Source organism: Bos indicus x Bos taurus, chromosome 19 (assembly GCF_003369695.1).
Source record: "Bos indicus x Bos taurus breed Angus x Brahman F1 hybrid chromosome 19, Bos_hybrid_MaternalHap_v2.0, whole genome shotgun sequence".
NCBI classification, from domain to species: Eukaryota; Metazoa; Chordata; class Mammalia; order Artiodactyla; family Bovidae; genus Bos; species Bos indicus x Bos taurus.
In genome coordinates, this window is record NC_040094.1 from 15,572,433 (window position 1) to 15,597,312 (window position 24,880).

Here is a 24,880-nt window from a genome sequence, read left to right on the forward strand (position 1 = left end):
TAATTTATGCCTCACCACTGCCCCTTGAGCTCACCCGACAGGCATGGCTTTCCTCCTTTCAGATGAGGAAAGTGCACCTCCCAGAGGGAAAGCGACTGGCTCAAGCCACAGGCCAGTAGATGCCAGGGCTGGGGCTCCAGAGTAGAACCAGAGTGTTCCATGCACCTAGGTGATCTTTTCACTCAACACTCGGAGGCTTCTAGCTCTAGAAGCCCAGACACCTCACTAGTCCCTCTTGAGCCACAGACGACAGGTCTCCCCGAGCTCTGCCCCAACTCTCACAGAGGAGCAGTCCTTGTAGTCCCTGCCCGCCCCCCAGGAGAAGAGGATGGCCTACGAAAAATCAGTCAACATCTCTGACATCAACAGGGTGATGTTCAACTGCCCATGGCTGGAATATCCAGGAAGGATCAAAGGTGAGGTTAGAATGGACAAGAGTGGAGTCGGGGATAGGGACCTGAAAAGGAAAGCTCCCTGGCCCCCACTCCCAGGCAGGAGTCCGGGTGATGTCAGCAAATCTATGGGCAGAGTCAGGGCAGATCCTTGGGTACTTTCAAGGCTCTGTACACCCCTCAAGGTAAGTTTCCAGGGCCCTCTAAGGTGGGATGTCTCTGCGACTCCCCAGCTTCTGCTTCCTCACCTGCTCTGCACTCTCACAATGCCAAGGTTTCAAGGTGTTCCTCTTGCCCACTGTTCTTCTCATCTGTCTGGCTACTCTCCTACTTGCACTGAAGACTCGGCTTGTGGATAATCTCCTCTGAAAACCCTCCCTGCTCCTCCCCACCAGGTTAGGACCCCTCATCAAGACCACCTATGCCTTTATCCATCCTCACATTTATTTCCCTTTCTTAATCCCCAGAAAATGGTTCTATCTCACCAGTAGACCAGTGGTTCTGAAAATATGTTCCCAGGATCAGCAGCATCAGTATCTTGTTAGAAATGCAACTTCTCAGGATTTACCTGGCGATCCAGGGGTTGACTCTGTGCCACCAATGCAGAGGGCAGGGGTTCGATCTCTGGTCAGGGAACTAAGATCCCACATGCCACTCAGCATGGCCAAGACAAGCAAACAAAAAACAAGATCTCCAGTTTTTTCTAGTGCCACTCAAGTTTGAGAACCACCGACCATTTTTACATTAGAATCCTTTGGGAAGCTTTCTAAAATGCCTAGGTCCCTTCCTTGGACAATCTGATTCAATTAGTCTGATGCAGGACTGGGCCATGTTAAAAAATTCCCTCAAATAATTCTAATACGCAGCCAGGGATGAGAACCACTCTGCCAGACCAGTGTGTCTCCAATTTCAACATGCATAGGAATCTTACTCAAATAAAGATCCTGACTTAGTAGGCCTGAGAGATTCTGCATTTCTGAGAAGCTTCCAGGCTATGGCAATGCTGGTATTGCACAGACCAAGACACCAGAAATGTACGAGCCCCTTAAGGACAGGAATTATGGCTTCTTTACCTCCCCAGTGCCTGATATCGTGTTTGCTAAATGCTAATGCTCGATAAATGAATGCCCAGAAGGACAACTCTTCCACTCACCTTTGTCCGTGTGGTCTCCTTTGCACAACAGAACTCAGAAGAGCTGCAGCTCCTGTCCTACTTCCCTGGTCCTGTCACCAGGTAAGACCCCTGACTTCCGCCACCCTGGGAGCCTTGTTGGAGGAAGAAGGTCAGCAGACCATCCCTTCCCATTAAGACTAGTTCATAGAACCCTATGGGCTCCCTGGTGGCTCAGACGGTAAAGAATCCACCTGCCAATGCAGGAGACCTGGGTCCAATCCCTGGGTTGGGAAGATCCCCTGGAGAAAGGCATGGCTACCTCCTCCAGTATTGTTGCCTGGAGAATTCCATGGACAGGGGAGCACGGCGGGCTACAGTCCATGAGGCCGCAAGGAGTCGGACACGACTGAATGACTAACACAAACACATACTTAGAACTCTACTCTCACCCCTGGGAATGCCACTAACTCTGTGTGACCTTGGACAAGTGGCTTTCCCTCCCTGAACCGCAGGAGTAGCCTCTATCACAAGTCAACCTCTGTCCCGCTCCCTTTGTCGAGTGGCTATGAGATAACATCTGTAAGGCTTTGCCTGTGCAGGCAGTTGCTTAATAATGAGTTATTTTTGAATTTCAGATAAACAATGAATATTTTTCAACATGCCTATGTCCTAAATATTGCCTTCACTGCCTGGAATCAAAATTCAGTGGGACATCCTGGAGTGTTTTGTTTGTTTGTTCTTAATTGAAGTAGAGAAGTTTATTTATTTGGCTTCTCTGGGCCTTGGCTGTGGCATGTGGGATCTAGTTCCCTGACCAGGGATTGACCACCACCCACCACGGCCAGGTCCCCTGCAATGAAAGCTTGGAATCATAGCCACTGGGCCACCAGGGAAATCTCAATCCTGTTTTTTATTTGCTTGGTCCTTACAAAATCTGACAACCCTACTTAGAGTGAGTCAATGTCCCATTTTCTGAAGTCACGACAATCACCTGCGAACTCATTATGATGGCCTCTGTCACCCCACTGGGAACCACTAGCCCAAGCCCTTTTTCAGAGAGTTGTTGTAGAGACAGGAAGGCTTGAGAAGGGACAAGAATGAATCCTTGTCAAATCTTCAGAGAAAACCCCTGACCCCTCTAAAACCCTTGGCCACAAGCAGAGCTGCAGTTTCACAAGTGTCTAAGACAGATTATTTGAAGAAATCCTGTTTTTCCAATGAAACTATTAAGTTCCATGAGGACAGGAATGATAACTGTCTCCCCAGCACCGAGCACTTGGCACATAGTAGGTGCTCAATAAAAATCTGTCGAATGCCTGGGTGGATGAGCAGGAGCCCAAAATACCCCTCTCTTTACTCCACATGTCCCCTGTCCCTGGCCTTTTCATCTCCTTGCCCAGATGGCCTTTTTTTTTTCTTTTTGGTTGCACAAGGTCTTCAATGCTGCACATGGGCTTTCTCTAGTTATGGGAAGTGAGAGCTACTGTCCACTGTGGGCTTCTTACTGCGGTGGCTCCTCCTGTTGCAGTTCACGGGCTCTAGAGCGCAGGCTCTGTAGTTGTGGCAGACAGGCTTAGGTGCTCCTTGGTATGTGGGATCTGCCCGGACCAGGGATCAAGCCTGTGTCCCCTGCACTGGCAGGCAGATTCTTATCCACTGGACCACCAGGAAGTCCCCATATGACTTTCTCAAAGTCCCTTGAAATTCTAAACTAACTAAACTGTGGACAGTTGTCCCTTGGTATCCACAGGGGATACCAAATTCCACGGATACTCAAGTCTGTTGTATAAAATGGAGTGGTGTTTGCATGTAGCCTACATACATCCTCTCTAGATTATTTATAATACCTAATACAATGTAAATGGTATGTAAAGAGTTACCAGGTACATGGCAAATTCAAGTTTTGCTTTTGGGAACTTCTTAGAATTTTTTTCCCCCAAATATTTTGATCCCATGGTTGGTTGAATCCATGGATGTGGAACCTGTGGATACAGTGGGCCAACTGTACTCAGATCAACTTACAGACCAACAACGGTTTCCCAATCTTTATGTCATTAGTCCTTCACAACCACCTTGGGAGGGGTACAGAACAAGGATGATTAGCCCCATTTTGCAGATGAGAAGACTGAGACCTTGGTAGGGTAAAGTCACTTGCCCGAGTCACACAGTTGGTTAGGAGCTGGCTGTGTCTTCAGGACGAGAGGCTGAAGGGTATTTCCCTCGTCTATTCCCTTCTCACCATGGCCCTCTTGCTGGCTGAGAAATGTCCCCTGTGGCTGCTCTGCCATTCACACCCACCTCCAGGCACCAAAGGAAGAGTTTCCCCCAAGTCCGGAGTGCTGGAGAGAGCACCCGAGCAAGCCGAATGCCGTACCTTACTGCTACTACAAGAAGCCCGAGCTGTACACGCACTGGTATACCCTGTATGATCGCCGAAAGGAACGGGAGGCCCAGAAGACACTGCGGAAAATGAGAGATCACCCCAGGTGTGTTTTGTCCCTTCCTGTTCTCCACGCCCTCCCCATCTCCTAGGAAAGGACAGAAAGAGAAGAAAGGGGTGGAGTGGGGCTGGGGGGCTGGGGTGGGGCAAATCAGCCTACAGACCCCCGAGGAGACCCTGGGGTAGATGGAAGCTGATCTGAGCTGGGCTGAGGACCAGAGGCAGAGGAGAGTCCGTGAAGTAAGGAGGAAGGGAACGAGGGGACAAGGGCTACCTGTGTGATTTCTCCCACAGGTACCTCAAGGAGGGTACCCTCAGCCAAAAGCTCCGTCTCCCCATGAGCAAGCTGACTCGCAGGTCTCCGGTGGAGTCCAAGCCCTTAGACCCTGCTGGGGAGCCCCTAAAGTGGCAAAGGTTAAAGGTCAGGGGCCATGGCAGGGGCCGGGCAGAATGGGGAGACTCTGAGGATGCCTTTACCTCGGGCTCACACTATCCTTCCACCCTCAGAGCCTGCCGGCAAAATGGAGTGGGGGAGGAGAGTGGATTGGGTGAGCTCCTTCCACTTTGAAGGAAGCTTGGTAGAACTATATTTGTCCCTTTCTTCCCTTCCACTGGCTTCCCTGGATGGGCAGGAACTCACAGAAAGCCTGAAATCTCCCAGGGAGGATGAGCAGCTCTACGCAGCACAGGTGAGAAGTGGCAAGGGTGGAGGGGTGTGGTTACAGGCCAGTTAGGAGTTGGCTGAGCTGGTGAGGAGAAAGATGCTGGAGGTGGAGGGCAGGGAGGGAGTGATGTTCCAAGAACAACCTCCAGCAGTGTCCAGAAGGTGGCAGCTCGCGGCGGTGGTGTCCAAGCTCTCTCCCTTTTCCTCTCCCCCTGTTCCTGCAGGCTCTGGGGTGCCTGGGGGTCAGAGACAAGTTTGTCATGGATGCACTGTGTCAGGTGGTGAGTCTGGGGCTGCACAGAGTCCAGGAGAGGAGGACACAGGGCCCGCGGTCTGCAGAGCCTTGGGACCTGAGCACAGACAGGGCCCCCCAGGGTCAAGGACGATGGGTCAGATGCCGGAAGGAGGCAGCCGCCTTGTGCGACATATGCCCATCTCATGCCCTTGGCTTCTTTAAAGGGCAGCTTGATCTTAAAGGATGGGGAAGGGGGGATCTGAAGATCCCCTTTGTCTGACAGAGAAGTTGACTTTGGGGGTGGGGGTGGGCTGTGTTCTTACCCATAATCTCATTTAAATCTTCTGATACTAGAACTAGTTAGCAGGAGCTGTATTGTTCTAATGAGAAAATGAAAGCTCTGAGAGGCCAGGTGACCCGCCCTAGGCCTCATGGCTATCAGACACCAGATAGTGAGCTGAACAAAAGTCTTACTCCTAAGTTATGGTCCTTCCATCGCATCACCCTGCCTGTACCCATGTTTGAACATAAACAGGTCACTCGGTTTCCTCATCTGTAAAATGAAAAGTTAAGCTGAGCTGATCCTGAAAGCTCCTGATAGTCCACCACCTTAGGGCACGTTCCCACCCCCTACCCCCTTAAATCAGGCCCAAGCCGGTCCGGAGAAAGTGAAATATGAGGCCTGTCGAGCCCTGGCCATCCTGGGTGAGTGGGTCCTCCCCTGGGTGGGAGTAGGGGCAGGGGAGGAAGCAGGCAGTGTAGCCGCAATCCACCTTTAGGGAAGGACAGAAGACAGTGGACGGCGCCCCCACTGCAACCCAGTCATTGGCAGATCTGGGAGTGATCCGAGGGATTGTTGGGCAGAGCGAGGAAGGTGGGGTGAAGAGGGAGAAGAGGTGGGAGGGAGACAGAGAGCAGGCTCTGGGAACTTCGGTCACGCTCAGCCAGCTGCTCTGGTGTCCTGGGGGCACGGCCGACCGTGAGACCGAGGTTGTGAGGACGCAGAGGAGTCAGGTGGAATCTGGCAGAGAGGAGCCGCCCCGGAGGCTCCGCCCTGACCTGAGGCTCCTCCCTGTCCAGGATGCCTGAAAAAGCACGTGATCCAAACTCTCATCAAGAAGTTGAAGGGGCAAAATGAGGGGCAGAGGATGGATACTCTGATAGCACTTCGAACAGCTCTGAGTTCCTGGGCTACTGTCCCCAGAGATCAGGTGACTGTGGGGGAAGAGTCAGTCCCCGGGGCAAGTCGGACAGGTCATCAGTGGTGCTGGCTGGGGGTTAAGCTGGGGCGAGGGTACCTAGCTCCTAGCTCTGATAGCGGGGGACGATGTCCTTGTGGAGTCCCCTGTGGAATAGGTTGCCTGGACAGAATCACTGGCGTAGCTCCTGAACTGGTCATACCACCTCTGAAGAGCCAGCTTTCAGAGTTGTCATTTGTCCTGCTCTAAAATGGATATAGTAGTTATAGCATCGTTGAGAAGATTAAATGAGATAATATATGTAAAGCACCTACTTCAATGCCTAATTATTTTTTTATATATATTTATTTATTTGGCTGCACCAGGTCTTATTTGAGCCATGCAAACTCTTAGTTGTGGCACGTGGGATCTAGTTCCCCGTTCAGGGATCGAACCTGGACCCACTGCATCGGGAGTGTGGAGTCTTAGCCACTGGTCTCCATGGAAGTCCCAGTGCCTGTGCTCTTTCAGTGACCACGCCTCATTATTATTATCATCCTTAAAATAACCTGTTAAAGGAAAACCTCTGCCCAGAGGGGACAGGGACCAAGAAAGTCTGCTGACACTACTTGAGATTTTTCCCCTTTAGGGTCCTCTTATTTTGACCCCGTCACTGTTCCACATGAAATAGAATTCATTACATCCACTTATTCAACAAACATATTGAACAGCTATCATGGGCCAGACATCATCCTAGGCCCCTGGGATATGTCAGCAAACCAAAGCAGGCAGAGATCTCAGCTTTTGGTAGATCTTACATTCCAGTGGGGTGGGGGAAGGGGAGAGGGGAGACACGTGAAAGTGAAAGTCACTCAGTCGTGTCCGACTCTTTGTGACCCCATGGACTATACAGTCCATGGAATTCTCCAGGCCAGAATACTGGAGTGGGTAGCCTTTCCCTTCCCCAGGGGATCTTCCCAACCCAGGGATCGAACCTAGGTCTCCCTCATTGCTGGCAGATTCTTTACCAGCTGAGCCACAGGGGAAGCCCGGGGAGACACGTAATAACCAACAAATTTCATTATATAGTACGTTAGATACAGCAAGTGCAATGGAAGAATTATGTAGAGGGATGAGAATGATTAGGATGATCAGGGATGAGAGCGATCAGGAATGCTGAGTGCAGATGGAATGAGTTGCAATTTTAAACACGGAGGACAGGGGAGGCCTCATGCGGAAGTCGTCGTTTGAGCTCAAGCACGAAGGTGAGGGGTGAGCCTTGCAGATATCTGAGAGAAGGCATCCCCAGCAAAGGAAGAATCGAGGCAAAGTCCCGAAGGCAGGGGCAGGCTTGGTATGGGCAAGGAACAGCAAGGAGGCCATGTGACAGAAGTGGAGTGGGAACAGAGAAAGCAGGAGGAAATGAAGTCGGGTCAGAGGCGCTAACAGGAGACTGGCGCATATGTGGCCTTCTGGATGACTTTACGTACTTGAGCTTTTCTTCTGAGTGGAATAGGTTTTTGAACAAAGCAATGATGTGATCTAACTTATGTTTCAAAAGTTCACTCTGGGGGACTTCCCTGGTGGTCCAGTGGTTAAGACTCTGTGCTCCCAATGCAGGGGCCCTGGGTCCAATCCCTGGTTGATCCCTGGTCGGGGAACTAAGACCCCTTATGTGGCACAGTGGCCAAAAAAAAAAAAAAAAAAAAAAGGTTCACTCTGACTGCTATGTTGAAGAAAGATGGGCAGGGGATGAAAGGCAAAAGTGGAAGCAGAGAGACCAGTTGTGCTCAGTCACTTCAGTCGTGTCCGACTCTCTGCGACCCCATGGACCATGGCCCACCAGGCTCCTCTGTCCATGGGATTCTTCAGGCAAGAACACTGGAGTGGGTTGCCATTTCCTTCTCCAGCGATAAAGTATGAAGTGAGTGAAGGGAGTGAAGTGAAATCACTCAGTCGTGTCCGACTCTTTGCAACCCTATGGACTGTAACCTCCCAGGCTCCTCCATCCATGGGATTTTCCAGGCAAGAGTACTGGAGTGGGGTACCATTTCCTTCTCCAGAGAGACCAGTTAGGAGTTGTTAAAGCAATCCTCGTGAGACACAATGGTGGCTTGGACCACAGTGGTTGCAGTGGGGTTGGTAAGCAGTTTTAAGTTCTGAATATGTATATATGTATTAATATTTATTGGTTTGTTTTGGCGGTGTCGAGTCTTGGTTGCGGCATGCAGGATCTTGTAGTTGCGGTATGTGGGATCTAGTTCCCTGAACAGGGATCAAACCCAGGCCCCCTTCATTGGGAGTGTGGCGTCTCAGCCACTGGACCACAAGGGAAATCCCCTGCATATATTTTTAAAGTAAAACTCTGACAGGTTAAATGTGAGCTGTGAGAGAAAGTGAGGAAACAAGGAGGAAGCTGAGGCTTTTGACCTAGAAACGGAAAGGATGGAGTTGTCATCAACTAAGGAGGAGAATGAGTTTCCCTGATAGCTCAGTTGATAAAGAATCTACCTGCAATGCAGGAGACCCTGGTTCGATTCCTGGGTGGGGAAGATCACCTGGAGACAGGATAGGCTACCCACTCCAATATTCTCGGGATTCCTTTGAGGCTCAGCTGATAAAGAATCTGTCAGCAGTGTCAGAGACCTGGGTTCAGTCAAACCTGGGTTCAATCCCTGGGTTGGAAAGAAACCCTGGAGAAGGGAAAGGCTACCCACTCCAGTATTCTGGCCTGGAGAATTCCATGGACTGTATAGTCCATGGGGACAGGACTGAGCAACTTTCACTTCACTTCAAGATGGAGAAAGCTGCACATGCAACAGGCTTGGAGGTAATATCAGAAGTCCAGCTGTGGACAAGTTATGTTTGTGACGTCTTCTGGACATCCAAAGGAAACAAATAAGCAGCTGGATATACAACTTGGAGTTCAGAAGCCTGAACTAGTGGAAGAGATCTACAAGTTGCCAGCATATAGGTAGCATATCATGTCATTCAATAAGATGAGATCACTAAGAACCAAGAATCAAGACTTGGGGCACCCCAGTGTTAAGAGGTCAGAGATAAGAGGAAGAACCAGTAAATACTAAGAAGTAGCCAACAGGTAGGAAGACAACCAATAGAATGGTATACTGAAAATCAAGTAAAGAACATTTATGAAGGAAAAGGAGACAAATCAACCATATCAAACAATATAAGGACTGAGAATCCATACAATGGTTTTAACCATGTGGGGATCATTGATTATCTTAACAAGAACTATTCTGGTGGGGTGGTGAAAGTCTGAATGGAATAGGGTTAAGAGAAAATGGGAGGAAAGAAGGGCAAGATGGCAAGAATAGGCAACTGTCCAAGTTTTTCTGGATAGAGCTGTAGTCAGCAGCAGGGGTAAATTCTAGAAAGAGAAAAAATGGCAGCCTGTTTCAACGCTGAGGATTAATGATCCAGTCGTCAGGAAAATGATCGTTTTGAAGAGGGTGGGAAGAGTTGGGCAGCAATGTTCTTGAGAAGATGAGAAGGGATGAGAGCAAGCACGTAAGAGATTGGCTTTATCTTTTTTAATATTTTTATTTATTTGGCTGCACCAAGTCTTGGTTGTGGCATGTGGGATCTTTAGTCGCACGTGGACTCTTGGTGGCAGCATGTGGGCTCTAGTTTCCTGGCCAGAGATCGAACCTGGGCCCCCTACAATGGGAGTGTGCAATCCTAGCCACCAGATCCCCAGGAAAGTCCCCAAGACTGACGTTTTTAGATAGATGGTCATGGTCCACAGTAACGTGGAAAGGAAGGAATATGGGTGCAGGTGTTGAAAGTTGGACAGAAGTGGTGGTAAGTGTCTCTGGAACTTCTTTTCTAGTTGCTTTTATTTTGCTCAATACAGTACGAAGCAAGGTCATCAACTTAACAGAATAGAGAAAGAAGTGTTAGAGGGTCCAGAGGAAGGAATATGAATTAGGAAGGTGGGAAAGAGAACTGCCCAGGGAAAAGCAGTCTGACCATTAGGCATCATTAAGGGTCTACATAAGGTTTGTGTTCATATACTTCAAGCAAGATTAGTCATCGTAACTTTGATTTCCTCTGGGAAGTGCATGCATAGAGTTGGTGGAGAGTTTAGTACAATAAAGAGGGGCTAAAGGAGTTCAGGGACCATGGAATTGAAGCTGGGTAAAAAGGGAAGAAAGTGAGGAGGAGGGCAGAGTTGCTCAATGAATTGTTAGTCTTCATGCAGTCCAACTTTTTTAATAGAGTGATTTATTAGCATTAAATATACAAAAAAATTCACTTTCATTTTTATTTATAAGAATCTGAAAGTAAGGAATATAAAAGTTACAGATAAATTCTTTCACTAAGAAAAGTTTAAAAAATAAGCAACGGAGATAACACGATATGTCTAAGTGATAGATCTGACCATGTACTTTTATAAACCCTCACAATCCCCCGCATATACATCTATACTTACATAAAAGAACTCATCTTTTATGTAATAGCCAAGTAAAAACTCCCAATTCCTGTTTAGAAGAATTCAATTAACAACAGGAATAAATAAAAGCACTCTGACCACACTATACAAATGTAAGGAACTTTTATAGACAATTTACGATAGAAAAAATACATGAATAACTAACCCACATATATACTCACGTACAGGTAATGAAATAAGTTCAAAGTAAAGCTATTTAACATACTCCTTTTTAAAAAACTCATTGGCATATAGTTGCTTTACAAAGTTATGTAATGTTACAATGTTTTCACTGTACAGCAAAGTGAATCAGTCATTCGTACATATTGTTGCTATTTAGTCAACAAACTTGGACAAAACATGTCCAACTCTTTGGCAGCTCCATGGACTGCAGCCCACCAGGCTTCTCTGTCCGTTGGATTTTCCAGGCAAGAATACTGGAGTGGGTTGCCATTTCCCTTTCCAGGGGATCTTCCCCACCCAGGGACCGAACCCATGTATCCTGCACTGGCAGGCAAGTTCTTCACCACTGGGCCACCAGGGAAGCCCCGTACATACTTTTTTGGATTTCCTTCCCATTTAGGTCATCACACAGCACTGAGTAGAGTTCCCTATGCTATACAGTAGGTATAACAATAACTGCTGACATCAGAGGAGAACCAGAAAGACAGGAGGAGAGGGAGTCAGAGAAAAGCTGCAGTAACGGGTAACGATGAGTCCCTCTGTGGGAATTAACGGCTGACGTAGCACCAAGGACAAGGTTATGGGAGGAGAGGCGTCGGGTCAATGACCTGTGTATTTTTTTCAAATGTCAAGAGCTGAGACAGCAGAGGTATTAAAGAGAGTAACGCCAACCCATCCACAAGAAAAAGTCATAGAGAAGTGAAAGGCTGTGAGCTGGGAGCAAGTAGATGGGAGCAAGAAGGAGGGAAGTGGGTAAACTAAGCTCTTGATAGGAGATTCCTTCTAGGGAAGAGAGAGAAGGGGCTGGAAGCAGTCTTGAATTGCCCTCCTCACAAAGCCTGGCCAGAGACCTAGTCCAACCGGCCCGTCTCCCTCTCAAGAGGACTCAGGTGGAGGATGAAGAGAAGCTGGTGCTGGCGCTGCTGATGCTGATAAAGAAGTCAGGGAACAAGGCGGCGGCGGAGGCGGCCCTGTGCTTGGGGTTCCTGAGGCCCCACAGCAACGTGGCCCGAGAGTACTTGCTGCAGTGCCTGTGTCAAGGGCCGAAGACCCAGCAGATGAAGGTGTGAGGGGCGGGGGGCCGGGCTTCCCGGGGACCCCGGGGGAAACGGTGCTGACTCTGCTGGGCTCTGGGCCCTGTCATCCTCATCCCAGAGAAAAGGAGCTTCAGCAGGGAGCACCACAGGGTCCTCTGTGTGTTTGTGAATATGTATGTGGGTCACATGGGCATAAGTGGACACAGATCTGTGTATATTCCATTCATTCACGTATGGGCACATGTGCACACACGTGAACTTGCGCTGTCACTCATGAGGCCAAGGAGGAGGAGAAAGGACTCTGCCTGTTTCCTACAAGTTCTAGCCCTCAAGCGTGCTTGGCCATCCAAATGCCTCTTGGTCTGGTATACGCCACCCCGCCCTGCCCACCCCCACAGGCACTCACTGTGCTGGTCAAGATAATGGGTGTGCACTCAGCCACAGTTGTCAGGAGCATCCTGGACCAGCTGTCCTGTTCCAGCGTCCTGGAGGTAAGCTCTCAACTGCCTAGTACCCTTCCTGCTCCAGCACAAGGATGTGCTGGGGGATGAGGAAGGCGGTCTGTCCTTTGTGTCTGCCCTCAGCACCGTTTTGAAGCCACGCAGATGCTCAAGGCCATAGGGCTGGAATGGATCCAGGCACATGGTCTGGAAGAACTCACATTTGACCTACTCAGGAGAAAGACATATAATGAACCCTTCTTCGTAAGTGAGACCAACACTCCCAAGCCCAGGCAGCCCAAACCTGTCTCTTCACCTTTCTCTAAAGGACCCCCACCCTGCCTTGGCTCCCACCACACTGCCCCCCAAAGTTCAGTTCAGTTCAGTTCAGTTGCTCAGTTGTGTCCAACTTTTTGCAACCCAATGCACTGCAGCAAGCCAGGCTTCCCTGTCCATCACCAACTCCCGGAGCTTGCTCAAATTCATGTCCATCGAGTCAGTGATGCCATCCACCACCTCATCCTCTATCGTCCCCTTCTCCTCCTGCCTGCAATCTTTTCCAACATTAGGGTCTTTTCCAAGGAGTCACTTCTTCATATCAGGTGGCCAAAGTATTGGAGCTTCAGCTTCAGCATCAGTCCTTCCAATGAATATTCAGGACTGATTTCCTTTAGGATTGACTGGTTTGATCTCCTTGCAGTTCAAGGGACTCTCAAGAGTCTTCTCCAACACCACAGTTCAAAAGCATCAATTCTTCAGCACTCAGCTTTCTATATTGTCCAACTCTCACATTCATACATGACCACTGGAAAAACCATAGCTTTGACTATGTGACCCTTTGTCAGTGAAGTAATGTTTCTGCTTTTTAATATGCTGTCTAGGTTGGTCATAGCTTTTCTTCCAAGGAGCAATTATCTTTTGATTTTGTGACTGCAGTCACCATCTGCAGTGATTTTGGCACCCAAGAAAATGAAGTCCATCACTGTTCATTGTTTCCCCATCTATTTGCCATGAACTGATGGGACATGAACTGATGGGATGCCATGATCTTAGTTTTTTGAATGTTGAGTTTTAAGCCAGCTTTTTCACTCTCCTCTTTCACTTTCATCAAGAGGCTCTTCAGTTCCTCTTTGCTTTCTGTCATAAGGGTGGTGTCATCTGCATATCTGAGGTTATTGATATTTCTCCCACCAATCTTGATTCCAGCTTGTGCTTCATCCAGTCCAGCATTTCGCATGATGTACTCTGCATATAAATTAAATAAGCAAGGTAACAAAATACAGCCTTGCCATACTCCTTTCCCAATTTGGAACCAGTCCGTTGTTTCACGTCTGGTTCTAACTGTTGCTTCTTGACCTGAATACAGATTTCTTAGGAGGCAGGTCAGGTGGTCTGGTGTTGTCTAAGAATTTTCCACCAGTTTGTTGTGATCCACACAGTCAAAGGCTTTGGCATAGTCAGTGAAGCAGAAGTAAGTGTTTTTCTGGAATTCTTGCTTTTTCTATGATCCACCAGATGTTGGAAATTTGATCTCTGGTTCCTCTGCCTTTTCTAAATCCAGCCTGAACATCTGGAAGTTCTCGGTTCACATACTGTTGAACTTAGCTTGGAGAATTTTCAGCATTACTTTACTAGCATGTGAGATGAGTGCAATTGTGCAGTAGTTTGAACATTCTTTGGCATTGCCTTTCTTTGGGATTGGAATGAACCTTTTCCAGTCCTGTGGCCACTGCTGAGTTTTCCAAATTTGCTGGCATATTGAGTGCAGCACTTTAACATCATTATCTTTTGGGATTTGAAATCACTCAGCTGGAATTCCATCACCTATACTAACACTGTTAATAGTGATGCTTCCTAAGGCCCTCTTGACTTCACACTCCATGATGTCTGGCTCCAGACAACACCATCATGGTTCTCTGGGTCGTTCAGATCTTTTTTGTATGGTTCTTCTGTGTATGCATGCCCCCCAAAGCATGCATCACATTTCCCAGAACATAGCTCCTGTCTCCAAGCCGTCTGGCCTCTGTGTGGGCAGTCCTCTCAGTTTAAAGTGCCGTTATTCCTCCCTCCCCTGAAACGTGTAAAACTGCCTCTGCTTTCAGTCCCACTGGTAAGTAGCTGCTCTCTCCTACTGCCTATTAAAATACGATCACCCCTTCCAGACCAGCCCAGACAACACCTCCTATGGGAAGCTTTCCAATCACCACCAACAGAATCATCCTGCCTTCCTGTGCACTCCCTGGCTTTTACCTTTCTTAGAGCTTGCTACAAAGCCAGCCACAGCACTAAAGACATTTTTCTAAGCTGTGAATCAGATTGCAGCTCACCTCTGCAAAAAACTTGTTACTCCCCAAGCTCTCAGGAGGGCTTACATAGCCCTTCACCACCCAAGGCCTGCCTGACTCTTTACCCTCACCACACTCGTGCCAAGCCATGCACCAGCAGTGCTTAGGAGCAGCCTGTCCTGACTTATACCTGTGGTCCCAGTGTAATTGCTGTGTCCCACTCTGAAGACTCTGTATGGTCACCTAGCTAAACTGAACCATTTCCTGTTCCCTAACCTCTCTGTGCTCTCTCCTGCCTCCAGGCTTTTGTACCTGCTCTCCCTCTGCCCAGGGAAGTTGGCCCCCAGCCTCTTGGCCTGATTAACTCCTACTCATGCCTCAGGTTTCAGCTGCGGCATCACTTCCTCCAGGAAGTCTTCTTGGAACTCAGACTGAGCTAGGAGATCCTCCTGTTGTCCCTACATTTAGTTCAGGAGTCTGACTGCCTGTTCACTTGTGTTTCCCCCACCAGACCGTGAGCTCCCTGAGGCAAGGATCATCCACACAGCACAAAGTAAACTCTCAATGAAGGTTGATGGTCCAGTGGTTAAGACTTCACCTTCCAGTTCAGGGGTTGGGGTTCAATCCTTGGTCAGGGAGCTAGGATTCCACATGCCTTGTGGCCAAAAAGCCAATACGTGAAACAGAAACAATACTGTAACAAATTCAATAAAGGCTAAAAAATGGTCCACATGAAAAAAAAAAAAAAGTGGGAAGCACTTAAGAGCACACCCCTGAGTCCCTGTCCCACCTTAATCTCTCTTCAGGCTATAAGGCAGGCTGTTGCTGAAACTGTGGAAGAGCTCAAGATGAAGCCCATGATGTTGAACTTGGTGGAGGCGTGAGTGGTTCGGGCTGGGAGCTACCAGGGCCAAATCCTAGGCTGTGGGAAGGGGACAGAGGGTCAGTGAGAGCTGAGAACCTACTGCCTGGTCTCAGATCACACTGCCCAGGCCACTGGCCAGTCACTCTTTGACCTCTGGGCTTTTCTTCATCTGTAAAAAGGGGCTGGTAATACCTACCACTCAGAGTTGCTATTTAAAGCTCAAGTTAAGATGAGGACTTGGAAGGGATTTGTAACCGTAACGTTCTGGACAAATGTGAGTCCTGATCATCACTCAGAGCCCCTTGGAAAACTGTTGTACTGACCTTTCCCCTCCCAGTCCCTTTCCTGACCCAAGAAACAAGAAGGGGACGTTAATGAAATTAACATCACTCATCAGCTTTATGCCTGAGTCACTCTGGACTATAAGCAGCAGCCAGTCTTCCTCCCCTTCCCCTTAACTGGACCACAACACACTCACTCCCTTCTCTTCAGGCAGCTGATGAGCTCAAATGCCATAGCACGCCAGGAAGCAGTCATCTCTCTGGTAAGGCCAGCTCCGCAACTCTGACCAGATGTGTTGATGGCTGGGGGAGTGGGCAGTCCAGGAGAGCTATTGAGGGAAGAAAGGGCTGCAAAGTGTGGGGAGGGGGTTTGCCGGCTTTTTTATTTTAGACTTCCCACTGTACCAGGAGTTAAGGGAAAGCTTTTCTGCAGGACTGGAGCTGGGTATGAGAAGGGACAGGTGAAGGGTGTGAGGGGCATTGCTAAAATGTGACAGAAACTATCTTGACTCTTCCGGTGAAAAAAATTGTACCGGAACCCAATGCAGAGGCAGGCCCTCAAAGGTAAGGAAGCAGCTGGGAAGCCACATCTCCTGTCCAGGGAAAGGGTCATCACGAGGGCACTAGAATGGAAGAGAGCATAGACAGGGCATCTTCCTGGGCTGGCTACTGAGGTGCCCTCATCCTGCCTCTGCCAGAGCGTCCTGGGGATCCGCAGCCCACAGGTGTTCCACTTGGTCCTGGACATGCTGGATGTGGAGAAGAACGCGTCTGTGAAGAAGAGTGTAAGGCATCCCTGCCCTCCTCTTCCTCCAGCCTCTCCCACTCTCCTCACACAACATGCCCTCTGATGGAGGAGAGGGGAATAAGCCCTTAGACGTTGTCCCTCGACCTCATTTCCTGGGACTCAGAGTGACCTGTGGCCAGAACTCCCCTCCCCCCTCCCAGGGCTGGCCTGAAGGGAGCCAGCCACAGGGCTTGTTTCAATGCAGCTACAAGAAACATTAATTCTTTTGGCCTCCATCGATCCCTGGATCCAAAACAAGCTAAAGAACAAGGTTCTCTTTGTATGTGAGATGCCAAAGACCAGCATGAAGGTGGAGTTCACAAGGTTCCGGAAAGAGCCTGAGAACCCTGAAGAGACAAATATCCAAGACTTTAAACTTATAGAGCTGAACCCCTTGTTTCTTACAAAGTCCAGTGCCATGTTAGACCGACAGAAAAAGCTAAACCCCCAGAAAGGGTCTGATACCCCTGGCTTCCTACCCTCTTTCTCTATATCCCCCAAACACCAGTCACAGGAGCCCTGGGCACAAGGGATCAGAAAGCAGCTCCAGACCTTTACTGAGACCCCCAACTAGTCAGGTGTTTAGGTCGAGTCCCTGCTCTTTCCTTAAGGGTGCTTCTCAGGCTCGCCTGAGAAAATGATCAGTACTTATCTTCCATGAATAAATGAGCATCACTCTACCTACCATGATGGTTCCCTTCATCATGAGCTGCACTGAAACACATATCTTCTCACTCCTGGCTGGGCCTTCCTTGCTCTCAGCTGCACATCCTTTCCACGAGACAAACCTGCTCTGGATGGCCAGCCTGTCTACCTACATCAAGTCCTTTGTCTGCATCCAGAATGTGATGACAAAGCCAGAGCTGAGCCCCTGTCCAGAGGGGGCTGCTGAGGAGGAAAATGGGAGAAAATCCTGGAGAGCTTGGCTCTTGGGCCATTTCCTCTTACTAACTTGTCCCTCCCCAGCACCGCCCCCCATTTCCCTATTGGTGGTCAAGAGATAAATTAGACTTAATTAAGACCAACCATCCTCTCTGCTGTCTCTTCTCTCACACCTGCTTTCCAACTCCCTTAGGGTCATTCCCTCTGACAGACTCTATTTACTCTCTAAGAAGTGCCTTAGTGCCTCCCTCATTTTACGAAATGCTTCAGTTTTCCTTGGCCAATAGGACTGGTCACACCAATCCCAACAAGCTATGTCCTCCATTAAAAGGAAAAGCCGACTCTGGAGTCAGACAAATCTGAAATCAAGTCCCAGGGCCCATCACTCACTTGATCTTCTACTGTGGAGAAGTTACTGAACCATCCTTACCTACAAAATGAAGGGAATGCATACTACTTCTGAGGGCTCTTAGGATTACGTGCGTGTGTGCAAAGTTGCTTCAATCGTGTCCCACTCTTGGCGATCCTATGGACTGTAGCCTGCCAGGCTCCTCTGACTATGGGGATTCTCCAGGCAAAAATATTGGAGTGGGTTGCCATGCCCTCCTCCAGGGGATCTTCCCGACCTGAGGATTGAACCTGCATCTCTCACATCTCCTGGTGCCACCTGGGAAGTCAGAATAACACAGAACCTACTGGTGCCTGGTATTCCATAGAAGGCACTCAAGTGGAGATTTCTTTTCTCTATTCCTCTCTTCAGTGTTGCCCTGTGAGCCTGTGACCACCAGAGATTTAAAAAGCTCTGCTACCTTCATTTACCCCTCCGATCTTATTGTGCGGTCAATGAGAGGTCAAGTTCTTTCCATTGAGCTGCAGCTGCTGCTAAGTCGCTTCAGTCGTGTCCGACTCTGTGTGACCCCATAGATGGCAGCCCACCAGGCTCCACCGTCCCTGGGGTTCTCCAAGCAAGAACACTGGAGTGGGTTGCCCTTTCCTTCTCCAATGCATGAAAGTGAAAAGTGAAAGTGAAGTCACTCAGTCGTGTCCGACTCTTAGTGACCCCATGGACTGCAGCCTACCAGGCTCCTCCATCCATGGGATTTTCCAGGCAAGACTGCTGGAGCAGGAAAGGCCAAAGTGAAACAAATGTTCCCTTCTACTGCCCTACATACCAGGTTCTAGAGTAGTCCAGTTATTCTGAATCCAGCATGGTATATGTCACTGAGATTTATCTGCCCACCTGCCCTACCACTTATAAATTCATGCTTTGCTTTACAGAATTTTAAGTAAAAACCAAAGGAATGGTATCACTATTCTGGGGTATAAGCAACACTGCCTCTAATAGTGTGGCACAAAGGCCAAAGATGGAAAAATGATCTTTTCCTCTTTTGTCCACTCTACAGTTTTGCACCAGTGAGCATCCTAACCTAAATTTCCCTGGGCCTTAACAGTGGGTAGAAGTAAAAAGTAAAAGTGGGCTTCCCTGGTGGCTCAGACGGCAAAGAATCTGCCTGCAATGAAAGAGCCTGGGGTTTGATCCTTGGGTCAGGAAGATGCCCTGGAAAAAGGAATGGCTACCCACTCCAGTATTCTTGCCTGGAGAATTCCATGGACAGAGAAGCCTGGCAGGCTACAGTCCATGGGGTCACAAAGAGTTGGATACAACTGAGCAACTAACATTTTTACACTTTAATGGCCTGTGGGTACAAAATGAGTCCTTTACTGTATACTTTAGGCTCTCCACTCCTGCCAAGTTCTGCCCACAGATCTCCAACCCTTCCTCTTCCACACTTCTGGATCTCTCCAGGGCGGGGGGGGGGGGGGGGGGGGGGGGGGGGGGGGGGTACGGGGGTGGTCTCATTATTCAGCCAAATACCACAGGCTCTGCTCAGCAGGACCTCCATCCTAATTCCACCAGCCCTCACCAGATTTAAGACAGTACGAGCATAAAGGTCTGCATACAGCATCTACCATCTGGTAGACCATCAACATTCCAGTCTTCCCAGTACTAGAGCTACCTAGACCCAATGTTCTTAGAAACATGCTTAGTCCAAGCTGGGGCAACTTCTCTGAGGCCTGAACTGCCCACTCTTCTCAACCATCCGGATCTGCTGGGACTGATTTTCGACACCATCCAAAATGTAAGACCCCTCCTTTCTCCTCCCTTTCTAATGGGATCTCTAGATACCCCCACTAATGGGGCGGCAGGGGGGAATGGATTTATACTGTCTACCTCTTCAAACATTTCTCACCCCTCTGTGTTGTAAGTGAAATCTGGCTCTTGAACTGGCCTCTTCCTGAAACGGCAGATGTTGTTCCACCTCCTGCATTCCTTCCCAATGTCACGATCTCCTGTCATTGTTTCCCTAAGGGTCTTGGCTCAAACTAGCTCTCCCACCCTCTGCCCACTTCCTTATTTCCTCTCATTCACTGCCTGAATCTTAGTCTTGCTATCACCATCCCTATGGACAACCGTCTTGACACCTCAGCTCCTTGGTCCTTAAGCTCAGCTACAAAGGCTTTTCCCTTCCAGTTACTCCAGCTACCCATTTCTGTGGCCACATTTAGCCCTTGTCACTCCCAGGAATGGCTCCAACTCCAAAATACTCATGAACATCTGTAATACTTTCTGACCCGAATCTCCCATCTATCTAGCTCTTTTTAACCCCACTACCAGTCCTTTGAATCTCATCAGTAACCCTCCCTAAGCTCTTGACTTCCCTACACTGTTAGCCAGCCCCCTCTCACTATAATTTCTACTCAGCCCAGACCCCATCCAGCAACCACTCTCCTCACTAGCCTCATACTTCCACTAGCATCTCTCTCCCTGACTAATAAAACTCCCAACCCTGAATCAAATTGCCTCTGATCCTATAACCAGGTTGCTGATTATGGTGGAGAGAATTCACACATCCATAGACTGGCTCCCCCAAAATACTTGCCTCCTATCTTAACTGAGCCCTTATTGCTCTCTGGCAACTTTATGGTGATGAGTGACGATACTTTCCTATTTCCTACAAGTTATTTCAAGCGTTCTCTGTTCTTGTCACATTTCCTACAGTCTCTTCAAACTTTCTATCACATTACCTCCTCAACTCTCAGTAGACCGTTACAATTTCTCTTCAGGGAGGAAAAAAAGACATCAGATGAAAATTACCCCAAATACTTCCCATCTCTGTTGTAAGAATCCTTATACACAGTAGTTAAGAGCACAGGCATAAGGCCAGATACTCTAGTTAGTATCTGATCTCTGTAACTTAACTAGAGATGTGATACTGGGTAAGCTGCTTAACCTTTCAGAGCCTCTGTTCCTCAATGTATCCTCTGAAAGGCCCTTCCAGTAGCAATCAAAATCATTTACACCATTCACCTCTCCTGTGATTTCATATTCAAAGAGTATTTTTCCCTATACCTCTTTGCCTCACAGCATTGTTACAAGAATTAAATGAGTTAACACACACCAATTTCTTATTAAGAGCTTGGTACATAGTAAGCTCCCAACAAATGTTAGTCATCTGTTACTTTTATCAGCATCTGCACTTATTCTTACCTCCAATTACAATGCAAGAAGCACTCTCCTGAGGCAAAATCCTCCAGTGTGGCGATTCCTTCAAGGAATTTAAATACCAATTATCCCCACTTCCTTCCAAGTAGTGCATAAACATAATCAATTCCCATCCATCTTAATAAAGATAAAAACCCATACCCTGGTCATGTCGCCCCTTCTTACCTCATCCTATTTCTAACCACCCTTCATAACCAAAGTTTTTAAATCGTCGTTCACATCACCTGTCTCCATTTCTCTATTATTTAATTATAAATTATTTAAAGTTTAAATTATTTAATTATAAATAATTATTTATTACCCTTTGGGTTCAATTTTCTACCAAAACCACTTTTGCTAAGGCAGTGATTCTCAGAAATTCCTCCCCACCCTCCTGCCCCCACCAGCCAGGGGCATTTGGTAATGTCCAGAGACACATTTGGTTGTCACAACTGGGGACTGCTACTGGTGTCTTGTAGAGGGCAGGGAGGCAGCTAAACATCCTACCAAGTACAGGAGGGCCCCTCACAACAAAGAATTATCCAACCCAAAATGTGAGTAGCACCAAGGTTGAGAAATCCTGTGCAAAGATAATTTACAACTCCATGTTGCTATCAACAACGAATGCTTCCTATAGTGAAAGTCAAAGTCCGGCTCTTTGCGACCCCATGGACTACATACTCCAGGCCAGAAGTCCATGGAATTCTCCAGGCCAGAATACTAGAGTGGGTAGTAAGATTCTCCAGGGGATCTTCCCAACCCAGGAATCGAAGCCAGGTATGACTGAACCCAGGTTTCCGGCATTGCAGGCAGATTCTTTCCCAGCTGAGCCACAAGGGAAGCCCAATACTGGATTGGGTAGCCTATCCCTTCTCCAGGGGGATCTTCCCGACCCAGGAATCGAATCGGGGTCTCCTGCCTTGCAGGCGGATTCTTTACCAGCCGAGCTATCAGGAAAGCCCCTAGTCTTTATACAGCTTGGCCAACTCGAGCACTTGACATCAGTAGTTTTTCTCCTTGAAATCCACTCTTCCCCTGGGTTCCACAGACACCTCACTGGTCATTCAGTCTGCTTCCATATCTTCTATTATCTTTTAGATGTTGGTATTTCTCAAGGTTTCATCCTAGGCTCTTCTCTCTAGTCTCCAAAACCATCAGAATCAAATGCAGCTTTTGATTTTTAAATGTGCCAGGCCTCTTAGATTCCATTGTTTTGGATTGGAGCCCAGACATCTTTCGCCTTGTAAAAAAGTTTCTAGCTAATTCTAGCATTCACTGAGAATGGAAAAACCACTACTGTCTTGCTTTATCCATATCCACTTCATCCCTTTAATTACCATTTATACATTAATGACTCAAATCTGTAATAGATTCATTTAGTCAGTATTTATTGAGTACCTACCTATTCTGTGTCTGACACTGTTCTAGGTAATCGGGTAGAACAGTGATCAAAAGAAGAGGTTCCCTACTCTCCTGGAGCTTACATTCTAATGGAGAAAAATTAACCACAAAAAGATTTCACATAGTGCTAAGTACTATGATGACATTACAAGAGGTGATGTTAGTGTGACTGGAAGTATTGTACATAGGAAGGCCAGCAAAGACCTAGGAGGGAGGGTGGGATGTGACCCAACATTGTGGTGAGAAGCAGTCAGCCAGGTAAGCATGAGGAAAGAGAATCCGAGACAAACCATATACAGAAGCACGTTTGGTACCTTTAAGAACTAGGACTGCAGTGGTTAAGGAAGGCTAATATGGATAAATGTTCTATAATGAGGTGGCAGAGACAAAGGCCAGATCACACAGGGCTTTGTAAGCCAAGGTAAGGAATTTATAGCCTACATACAATAGGAGGTCACTGAAAGGACTTTAAAGAGACATGACATATAATACTGTTGGCTACTTTATGAAAAATGGTTTTTAGAGGTGCAAGACTGTAGGGGGAGGGAGCCTGCTGCTGCTGCTAAGTCGCTTCAGTCGTGTCCGACTCTGTGTGACCCCAGAGACGGCAGCCCACCAGGCTCCCCCGTCCCTGGGATTCTCTAGGCAAGAACACTGGAGTGGGCTGCCACTTCCTTCTCCAATGCATGAAAGTGAAAAGTGAAAGTGAAGTCGCTCAGTCCTGTCCGACTCTTCACAACCCCATGGACTGCAGCCTACCAGGCCCCTCCGTCCATGGGATTTGCCAGGAAAGAGTACTGGAGTGGGTTGCCATTGCCTTCACCGCCCACTACTTCTGACATCCAGCCAAATCTCGTCAAATTCCCCCCTTCATTTCTCAAATTTATTACCTCCTTGTCCAGTCACTATCTGAGCTCAGACCAGTATCATCTCTCACCTGGTGTACCACTCTGTCTCCAGTCCAACCTCTCTACAAGGCAGCCAGAATTTTCCGTTGATGCCACTCAGGTCAGGCCACTCCCCTGCTTAAAATGTTTTAATGACGCCTCCATATGGAGGCATGGGGAAAACGAAATGGAAGGACCTTATCATGGAGCTGGTTTACCTCTCCATCTTAACTTTTGCATGCCCATTCTTAAATTCCTTCTTCCAATTACAATCATACAGTTTTCAAGTAAATACCCTGTTCTTCATTCTGTTAACTCTTTGATTTATTCATGTCAGTTTTCTGCTGGAACATCATTTCCTCACCCCAGCCTCTTTACTTTAACCAATTTCCTAGTCTTCTTTCAATACTCATCAAGCCTTCCCAACCCCACCTGATCAGTTAAGTATCCTTTCAACCAGCCATCAAAGCACCTTGCATTTATTCTTACTGTGGCCCTTATCAAACTATACGCTATCTGTTTGCTTGATGAGCAGTATGTCCAGCATTGATGCAGTGCCTTATCCTTGGTAAGGATAGAATATTGTAAAGAATGTCAAATAACATGCTCTGTACATTGGTATCTTAACCCTGGCTTGTCAAACCCTAACTCTTCTACACAGCTCTTGTACCTCCATATTCCCAGCATCTAGAACACTCCCCTAAATAAATGATACTCAGCTGTCAACTAACTATATCAAAATTACCTGGTGATCTTAAAATAAGATTCCCAGCTCTACCTCCCCACATCCCACCAGTTTCTAATCCAGCAGACCTGGGATGAGGCCTAGGATATTTGGAATTTTTACAACCTCCTCGGGTGGTTCAGACACACAGTCATGCTTGGAAACTACTATTTTTAACGGAGTAGGAGATCAATAAATACTGTTGGAAGTAACATTTTAATTTCATGAAGTAGAATTCATTTCCTAATTCTTTAGGGTTCAAGTCTGCTGCAACTGCACCCTACGTGTGACCAAACAATGCACTAATGTACAAAAGTCCACAAAACAAGCATTCTTTATTGCAGTATTACAAAACACTTTCCATTTTGGCAATATTTTACAACGCACTTAGCTTCAAGAGTTGAGAAGGAGAAGGCTGGAACCTAAAGGGGGATATTTCAACTGACATTTCTAAAAGAAAAACTGTCCCCACCCTCCCACCCAAATAAAAATTCAAATGTCACTTAATTTCACTACCCAAGAAGAGGCCACGAGGAAAGCAGCAGGCAAACTCTGGCAATTTCTCTATGGATCTTGTCAGAGACAAAGGAACATTCAAAACAGTCATCAGTATGGTCGGTTGCGCTGATCATTTCTGTAGTCGTTTCTAGGAATGAAAAATAAAGAGCCAGACTAAATTCTAATTTTCTACCAAGAGGGAGCATCAGACCCTTCTTTAGGATGCTGTTGACTAGCATCTGCTTGACAAATTTCTATAAGGATGACAATATGCCTAGTGTATTTCTCTACTTCTAGAAGGTGCTTACTATATGTCTAATTTATCAGCTTTAAGACACACAAAGTTCCTAGAAGCTTTGCTGTGACTAATTCTCTTAAAAATTTTTTCATCTAGAATAAAGACTAAACCACTGTGGTATTTCAGGTTGGAGACCTTGCCATTCCAGCACTCTAAAGAGAGTAGATTACTGGAATAAGCAAGCAAACACATTCATGTAAGAATTCTGGATCTGCCACTTATTATATGATCTTGGAAAAGTTACCTAACATTTCTTATTCCATAAAATGGAAAGTACATCTACTCCTGG

The 24,880-nt window shown here is 47.5% G+C and overlaps 2 protein-coding genes across 3 annotated transcripts in view; one reads left to right on the forward strand and one right to left on the reverse strand.

The window, feature by feature from the left end:
* Window positions 1–328: 328 nt before the first annotated feature.
* HEATR9 (HEAT repeat containing 9) lies at window positions 329–17,786 on the forward strand. 2 transcript variants are annotated; one of them, XM_027519159.1, is made up of 15 exons: window positions 329–416; window positions 1,577–1,626; window positions 3,811–3,996; window positions 4,172–4,186; window positions 4,579–4,635; window positions 4,835–4,891; window positions 5,493–5,550; window positions 5,926–6,056; window positions 11,544–11,726; window positions 12,098–12,190; window positions 12,284–12,403; window positions 15,231–15,304; window positions 15,782–15,833; window positions 16,269–16,355; window positions 16,563–17,786. In XM_027519159.1, the coding sequence occupies exons 1-15, from the start codon at window positions 329–331 to the stop codon at window positions 16,929–16,931; spliced, it is 1,620 nt and encodes a 539-aa protein (XP_027374960.1). In that variant the 3' UTR covers window positions 16,932–17,786. The 2 variants fall into 2 exon arrangements, with proteins under 2 accessions (XP_027374960.1, XP_027374959.1); XM_027519158.1 differs by lacking the exon at window positions 4,172–4,186 and adding an exon at window positions 4,241–4,367 and having other exon boundaries at window positions 3,811–3,992.
* Window positions 17,787–24,111: 6,325 nt separating this feature from the next.
* Window positions 24,112–24,880, reverse strand: part of TAF15 (TATA-box binding protein associated factor 15) — a 30,061-nt gene continuing 29,292 nt past the window's right edge. Inside the window, exon 16 of the mRNA XM_027519852.1 lies at window positions 24,112–24,441. Coding sequence (XP_027375653.1) covers window positions 24,402–24,441 — 40 coding nt within the window. The 3' untranslated portion in view covers window positions 24,112–24,401. The remainder of the gene's footprint in view (window positions 24,442–24,880) is intronic.